General features: G+C 50.5%; 1 protein-coding gene across 1 annotated transcript; it reads left to right on the top strand.

Moving 5' to 3' along the window:
• The first annotated feature begins 3,268 nt into the window (after positions 1-3,268).
• Btg2 (BTG anti-proliferation factor 2) lies at positions 3,269-7,155 on the top strand. Its single transcript, XM_004670717.2, has 2 exons — positions 3,269-3,494; positions 4,794-7,155. Exons 1-2 carry the CDS (start codon positions 3,353-3,355, stop codon positions 5,126-5,128), a joined length of 477 nt encoding a protein of 158 aa, XP_004670774.1. The 5' UTR covers positions 3,269-3,352; the 3' UTR covers positions 5,129-7,155.
• Positions 7,156-8,347: the final 1,192 nt, after the last annotated feature.

Raw genomic sequence — 8,347 nt, 5'->3', positions numbered from 1 at the left:
AAGAAAAGAGGATGGAGCAGGAGAGGGACTGCCTGCTGGATCCGAGCTATCATCAGGCACTACAGCCAAGATGCTACCAGATACCATGGTGTCTCCATCAAGACCCACCTGGGTAATGCAGGAGACAGAGCGTCTTCCTTACCTCCCTGTTCCTGTACCCACATTTGGGTTCTGTATTCATTGCATACCCATCTGTAGTGACCACTCTGTGGGCCCAAGACTATGGCAGCAGCAACTTAGGAACTGGAGAGACCATCTAATGAAAATGGCACTGTAGGGGCTGGAGAGATGGCTTAGCAGTAAAGGCGTTTGCCTGAAAATCCAAAGGATCTCAGTTTGATTCCCCAGGACCCACATAAGCCAGATGCACAAGGGGCGCATTTGTCTGGAGTTCACTTGCAGGGGCTGGAGGCCCTGGTGTGCCCATTTTCTCTCTCCTTCCCTCTCTCTATCTCTCTCAAATAAATAAAGTAAAAATAAAATTTTTTAAAAATGGCACTGTATTTGTAGTCAGCAAACCTGCCTTTGGAGATTGCTCAGCAGTTAAGGGCACTTGCTTGCAAAACCTGATACATGTGTTTGAGTCCCTAGTATCCATGTAAAGTCAAGGGGTGAGTGTGTCTGGAGTTTGATTGCAAGAGGACCTAGCACACCAAAAAAAAAAAAAAAATTAAACATGGAAAGCTTCTGCTTTTAATTTAATTTAAATTGGTTAGTAAAATAAATGAAGCCGGGTGTGGTGGCGCACGCCTTTAATCCCAGCACTTGGGAGGCAGAGGTAGGAGGATCGCCGTGAGTTCAAGGCTACCCTGAGACTCCATAGTGAATTCCAGGTCAGTCTAGGCCAGAGTGAGACCCTACCTCAAAAAACCAAAAAAATAAATAAATAATTGAAAAAGCACCATTAAAAACAATAACCCACCTGGTTTTGTCCTGGTTCTACCTAGAGCTCGCTGTTTCTGGCTGAGCCATGTAAACTTTTGTGTAAGAACAGCAGGCCAGTTTCCTAAAGGCAAAAAAATGGGCGATGGTTTGTCTGTTTTGTCAAAAGCTTTTTCCATCAATTCCAGTTGTAGGAAGTCAGGCCCAGAACACTGGGCCCTGGTCAAAGGCACAGCGGGCAGGTGTTGGGGTGCTTACAGTTAGGTGTGAACAGCCCGAGCAGCCCTCCCCACTCTGACCTATTTTACCGACTTTCTTGGTGGCGACCTTGCTGGTACCAGGTTTCTTTGATTTGATGAAGCTCTAAGTTATCTTTTTCCAGGGTCTGCTTTGTTTCCTGTTTTAAAAATAAAATCCCCTCAATGAACCAAAAAATAATCATCTCTTCTGGCCTAACCCAGCTTCAGGGAGGAGCTGGTGAAGATATCATCTAAGGATATGTTCAATGCCAAATACTAGAACCCTATGGCATGTTAATTCATTCTCTGAAACAGTAGATAGTTGAATGTTGGATATATGAATTATGAATAGTCCTGAAACTGTATGTTTTATATTATAGCCTGTCTTCAAATAACTTGCAAACTGATGTTGAGGTGGGGAACACTTGTGTGAGCCTGAGGCAGGAGGATCCCAGTTTGAGTCTAGCTTGGACCACATAGTGAGATGACAGTATGAATGGCATTAATTCAGCATTGGGAGATAGTTAGCATAGATTTTCAAGCTGAAGTGTGTGTGTGTGTGTGTGTGTGTGTGTGTTAGCATTGATGGGCAGGTGGTGGTTAAAGATGTGAGCCACAGTGCGCCACAGCCAGATGATGTGTTCAGGTGTGCATGGGATGAGGACCACGTTGCAGGGTAGAGGTAAGTAAGGATCGTGGACAGATGTCAAAGGGCCTAGGCTGCAGAGCTGCTGGGATACTCAGACAGGGAAGACGGGTCCTCCAGCACAAAGCAGCAGAAACCGAAAGAGATAGATGGGACAAAGTAATGAGATGTTTTAACTGGTGGGTAAAGGTAAAGGAGTCGTGGTTATCTAGCAAATGAGAAAGGGGCTGTCTCAGATGATTTGAGCAAGTGCATCAAATACTTCAGGACTCTGATAACAGTGGGGTTAGGGTGGTTTGGGATGAACTGGGCAGAATTCACTGTACGTGTCCAGGTGTGAAGAAGCAATCCCATCTTGAGACTGGATCTTAGAGGAGGGCTAACAGTGGGTGTCAGTGCCCTGGGGGCAATGACTGAGAAAATGATAAGAGCCCAAGTAGGACCTGGCTTTACAAGAGACAGTGACCAGATAAGGGGGAGGATGGAAGGACACAACTTGTCTTGGAAGTCCACTGCAGGGAAAAAAATAAAAATAAAAACACCAAAAGGAACTGCTTGAAGAGAGAAAGTGGAGAGAAAAGAGTAGAGGTAGAATGTGGTGTGAACATAGAGCAGGGAGGCCCCAGAGTCGGTGCAGGCAGAAAAGCCTAGGGCGCTGCTTCAGGAAGGTCGCCATAGAGCCTGGATCTCTGTGACAGCCCTGTAGGAGCCTGAGGAGGCTGGAGCCTTGCCTGTGGGGAGCCTGTGTTTACAAAAGCCTAGGTCCACCGGGAGGAGGAAACAGGAATCGGGGAAGAGGGAGGAGTAGACTCCACGGAAAACTGCACAGTTCAGAGTGGACGAGTTACTTACAACAAAACAAAAAAATATGTCATTTAAAGGAAAGTGAGAACTGGGGCGAGGGGGCGGGGAGGGACCCGAGGGGACAGAAGTCTTGCAACAGCAGTGAGAGTCGGGTGTTTTTAGACAACTGCTGAAAAAAAGGAAGTGGAGAACTTGTTGAGGGGGGAGGGGAGGAGGTGGAACTTTTAGGACAGCAAATGGAATACAGTCATCATTAATGAAGATTTCAGAGGAGCTCCGAGCCTCGGGAAGGTGACTGGTTCTGTCTAGCCACATGGCAGAGCTGGCATCGGAGAAGGCTTCTGGGAGGAGGTGGCAGCCCCAGCATCGGCTGGGAGGAGAGACAAGGTCCGGGCATGTCCGGGGTGGCGTGTTTCTTCCGCCCAGGCCCTCGGCCCTCCCGGGGCTCTCGCTCTCCCCACCCGCCCGCCAGCCTCCCGCCTCCGCCGGGCTCGGGCGCTGCGCGCAGGTTCCCAGTACTGACGTCAGCGGGCGATGACCTCAGCGCCGGGGAGGCGGGGGCGCCGCGGGGGCGGGGCGGGCGGAGGCCACGCCCCCACCCGCCAGCCGTGGCCAATGGGCGCCGCCGCCGCCTCCCCCGCCTCCGCGAGCGCTATGAAAGGCGCAGCCCGGGGAAAGTCCGGGCAGTAGAGCCGGAGCGTCGGCCGGGCGAGTGCGACTTTAGGAGCAGCCACACCTCCAGGGGACAACCCCCGCCATCCTCCCTGTTCCGCTTCGCATCATGAGCCCCGGCAAGAGAACCGACATGCTTCCGGAGATCGCCGCCGCCGTGGGCTTCCTCTCCAGCCTGCTGAGGACCCGGGGCTGCGTGAGCGAGCAGAGACTCAAGGTGTTCCGCGGGGCGCTCCAGGACGCACTCACAGGTGAGCACACGCCGAGGGTCCTGGAGCCGCCCGGGAGCATCCTCTCCCTCCTCGCCTGGGGTGTCTTTCCCACGCCTTCTGGGACAGGGTCCCCTACGCGAGCAATTCCGGGTCCCAGATGCCGTTCTCCGATCTCCAGGGACGTCTGCGGATCTCTGTCCCTTGGGTCAGGTCTCCACGACCCTGTTGTCGAGTCTCGGTCGGATGGAGTGTTCTTCCTCATTTTCTGGGCTCAGACCTTTATCTGGAGTGCATCTCGACGCCCCGACTTCTGCTCCCTTTATACTCCGGAAGAGGGGGGGTTACCCGCCGGTCTGAGAAAGGGCCCATCTCCCTCTCTAGACCTTTGAGACACTGAGATCCCCCAGAGAGGGATGGCTGCGGTTCCCAAAGCCCAGCTAAGCGAGAACTTTCTCAACAACTTGGAGTCCCAGCTGCTGTTCCTCTGGCCCTGAGGGCCCTGCCCCATGCCAGGCCATTCTGTCACCTCACTAGAAGTTGGAATCTGGGACCCCTTTGCAATTATTCTCTTTGGTCCTTCTTAGCCATCTGCTCCTATTGTAGTATAGCAAAGAGCCCAGTAGCTAATAACCAACCATTCTGGTTGCTGGGGCCTGTGTGTTCTGGAGGCTAAACGGCAGCTGAGAGATAGATAAGGGGCAAGCTGGCAGGACTGTAAGAGACTTGCCCCGCCCCGCCCCTCCCCCTCCTTTAGTTGGTTGACTTGTCTTGGGCAGAGATAACCATCTCTGAACTTTCCACTACAGATCTGTCTTCCGAAGAGTAACAGCTGTTTCATCAAAACAAACCATTTTTGACTCCCTTCCCCATGCCCAGGATCTTTTTCTTAACACTTCTGAAGGCATCAGAGAGCCACTGGGATAGTATGGGAGGTCTGCAGACTTGCTGTCCACCCAACAATGTTGGCAGCCTTCTGGCTTTGAAACTTCAGTACCCAGTTCTCCAGAAGCCCCGCCTGGACATGCCAGCATCAGTCATACCCTGTCCTCCTTAAGCTGGGGATGTGCCAAAACTGTACCAATAGCCACCAGAGAATACTTCAAAGTTTTGCCGACCCCTTTTCTAATACATACCTCTGTCCCTGGAAGGGCTGAGTCGTCCTTCAGCTCACAGAAAATGTTCCTCTGCCAAGTGGCAGAAAGATTTCAGGAGGGACTACCTTCCTTACTGGGCCCTTCTCTTCCTCCTGGAGCCTCTGCCTTCGTCTTCACCCTGTGGTAGTAATATCAGAGACGGCGCTTTCTAATCAGGCATCTCTCCTTTGTTCTGCCTTCACAGAGCACTACAAACACCACTGGTTTCCAGAAAAGCCATCCAAGGGCTCCGGTTACCGCTGCATCCGCATCAACCACAAGATGGATCCCATCATCAGCAAGGTGGCCAGCCAGATTGGACTCAGCCAGCCCCAGCTGCACCAGCTACTGCCCAGCGAGCTGACCCTGTGGGTAGACCCCTATGAGGTGTCCTACCGCATTGGGGAGGATGGCTCCATCTGTGTCCTCTATGAGGAGGCTCCGATGGCCACCACCTATGGGCTCCTCACCTGCAAGAACCAAATGATGCTGGGCAGGAGCAGCCCCTCGAAGAACTACGTGATGGCAGTCTCCAGCTAGATCATGGCTGCCCCCAGCCCTGGCATTCTACTGTACTCATGCTGCCGTGACAACGGGCCATCGTATACCTCAACCTGGGGAACTGTATTTTTAAATGAAGAGCTATTTATATATATACACATATATATTATTTTTTTTAAGAAAAGAGGAGGAAAAAAACCAAAAGATTTTTTTTTTTAAGGAAAAAAAAAAATCCTTTAAGGGAGCTGCATGAAAGTGGCCTCCTCAGGTGCCTTTGGAGAGAACTGTTACTGAGTCTGTGAGCCAGTGTCTGCCCAGGAGAGTGGTTAGGGGTCAGCCTAGCCAAGGTGAAGAGGGAAACTTGGCTGGCATCCCAGGAAGTGGTGAGGGGGAGCAAGCAAAGTTAGCAACTGTGAATGAGAGAAGTCAGGATCTGCCCTGGAGCACAAAGGCAGGGCACTGTTGCAGTTAGGATACCTGTATGCCTTGGCGTCTCTCTTACTCAGGGGCATTCAAGCCTGGACTTAAATAATACTATGTTGTCCTATCTTGTTTTTCTGATAAGATCCTGGTCAGAGTGAAAAGACCTCTCCTTAGTCCTCTAAGCAGATTTTCTTGAAATCATGTCTCATTTCTGTTTCTATCCTTGGGGGCCTGTTGAGGTTGCTTCTGAGCCAGGACTAAGGGAGTGGGGTGTAAGGCAGGTACCTGAAAACTTTGGGGCTAGGATGGAAGGGAATTGCACAAACCCTTTGCTTTGCTCTGTGCTGCTTTGCTGTGTGTGGCAAATAATTTGGGGAGATTTGCAATGGAATTTTGGGACCCAAAGAGTATCCACTGGGGATGGTTTTGGCCTAAACCCTTCTTTTGGGAACTACATGAAAGTCCTGATGCTGCTACCATTATTCCTTTGAAAGGTGGCTCAAGAGCTCCAGGGAGCTCTGGGTCCTTTTTTACTGCCTTCTTTTCAAGAGCACAGCTCCTCTCCAGCCCTCTCCTCCTATGTCCCCTCTGGGTGGGTCCTGGAACAGCCCTTTTACCTAGGACAAGAGTTCTCAACCACTGTGCAATACCCCTCAGGGTCCCAGTCCCTCCTGTTGCCCTGCTGGGTTTTGGCACCCATCTCTCCCTCTCTCCTGGGGGTTCTGGTGGGCCTCACAGATGTCCTGAGCTGCAGGGCCAGTACCCAGCATGCTTTGCAGGACTACTTGGCATTCTTGAAGGCTGACACTAAAAGCCAACCCTTGGGCACTGCTTTTTCTCCCTGGTGCTCAGAGCACCTTTGGGGGAGGTTGCTGACTCTCAGTAAAATCCAAATTTGTCTATAGACTTGTGCAATATTTACGGTTCTGGGTTGGAGGAAAATGGAAAATACCAGGAAGAAATCACTTTCCTTTAGGTTCCAAGTGACACTGATGAAGGGGCCTCGGAAGGCTGTGAGTCTCCCAAGCCAAAGGCTGGAGCTGGAGCAGCTGGTCACCTTGGCTTGCTTTCTGCTGCTGCAGGGGATCCCCTCACACCCCACTCCTCTAAGCTGTGTTCCCGTCTTTGCCATGCCCCCCCCCCTTCCTGGATTTCTTAATCCTCAGTTTTGATTCAAAGGTGCTATTTACCAAACACTCCCTACCCATCCTGCTTTTCCACCCCAGCTTCCCAGAGCCTTCCCAGGCCCTCCTTTGTCTCTCGTGCTTTAAAGCTAACTCTTAGCTCACAGGCCCAAGAGCTATTGGCCTGGTCTGTGGGTTGAAACAAAGCTGTGAATCGCTGCAGATGGCTCTTGCATCTTGTCCACACACAGGTTCCTGTCTTTTTAGAAGCAGCCTCATGGTCTCGTGCTTAATCCCTTCTCTCCTTGTTGATGTTCACTTTAAAAACAACAAAACTCCCAGAGCTGGACTGTTGAGCAGGCCTGTCTCTCCTATTAAGTAAAAATAATAGTTTGTAAGCTATTCTGACAGAAAAGACAAAGGTTACTAACTGTATAATAGCATTTTTATACGGAAGAATGTGCAGCTTTATGGACTAGTGTACACTTTTGTTACTTTAATAAAAACGTAGCAGATAAAGTCTTGTGTAGAGAGGGTGAAATTCCATTCTCTGACTTGCATTTCCCTCTCAGGTTTAAGTCCTTTCTTCATGTATCGTAGTGTCTCATGTCAGTTACCCTGTGGTCTGTCGTGTAGATGGTATAAAAGAAAACCCAGGTGTGTGACAGGGCCACTCCTCCTCGCTAGGAGGTCCCGCTTCATGGTCATTCTCACAGTTCCCTGAAGAAAAAAAAAATGCTAGAAGCAACCAAGTTCTTCTAGCTTGAACATTCTTTCTCTCGTCCATTCAGCAAACATGTTAAGTTGGCCTCTGTGTCTGAGTCCCACAACATGAACTTAGCCAGCTGTAGCTGGAAATCACACACGCGTGGAATGCCCTCAGTGCACGTGAATGAAGTGAGTGTGGTACTATGAGGCACACCCTGCCGACCGCCTGACACCTCATAGGGCCTTTGTCCCTCCAGCGCTCCCGTGAGTGTGGCTTGTTTTGCACTAACTCAAGCGCGGAGTTAGGTCTGCAGTGGCAGGATCTGTACTGAGCATGTGCAGAATTTCCCCTGTCGTCCCATACACAGCACAGTGCAGCGACTAGCGTAGCATTTACACTGTTATTAGGCACTACAGGCAATGGAGATGATTTCCCGAACATGGGAGGATACACGTAGATGCTGCGCATATGTTGAGCCATTTTACACAAGAGATGTGCGTGAGCCTCCGCAGGTTTTGGTATCTTCACGGGGGTCCTGGAACTGCTCCCCTGCAGATACTGGGGTACTGAGGGACATGCCTATAATGTTGGTAAATTAAAAAAAAATTTAAGGCACAGCCTGTCTTTCAATGGCTATGGATGGTGAACAGAGGATGCCTCCTTCCCAGGCTCTATCAGGACTGCGCCATTCCTGTGAAGGCTCTTGTCATCTCAGACCGCCCCTTGCTACTTGCCATTCTTGCCTTGTTAGACAAGAGCATCTGGGCCTCGGGATGTATGCTGTGGAAACAAATTGGCTGAATGTCAGTGTCACAAGTTAGCTAAAGACCAGTTACTTCTGATGACACATACTAAGCTAAGAACTCAGCTTGTTACCAATTTGTACTCCCTTTGACCATACTGAAAGGGTCTATGCAAGGAAGTAACAATCTATCAGACCTGCTTAGGGGTCCTTTCCTAGGGTGTTGACACGAACTCAGCTCCCTGCTGAAGTCACAAGAC

This window comes from Jaculus jaculus, chromosome 1 (assembly GCF_020740685.1).
Source record: "Jaculus jaculus isolate mJacJac1 chromosome 1, mJacJac1.mat.Y.cur, whole genome shotgun sequence".
Lineage (NCBI taxonomy): Eukaryota > Metazoa > Chordata > Mammalia > Rodentia > Dipodidae > Jaculus > Jaculus jaculus.
Note: the sequence above shows the minus strand (reverse complement) of the source record. Positions and strands in the feature narration are given on the sequence as shown.

Coding starts and splice junctions, on each gene's coding strand:
- Btg2 (XM_004670717.2), top strand. CDS start 3,353: ATGAGCCCCGGCAAGAGAACCGACATGCTTCCGGAGATCGCCGCCGCC. Junction 3,495..4,793: donor GCTCCAGGACGCACTCACAG/GTGAGCACACGC, acceptor CTGCCTTCACAG/AGCACTACAAACACCACTGG.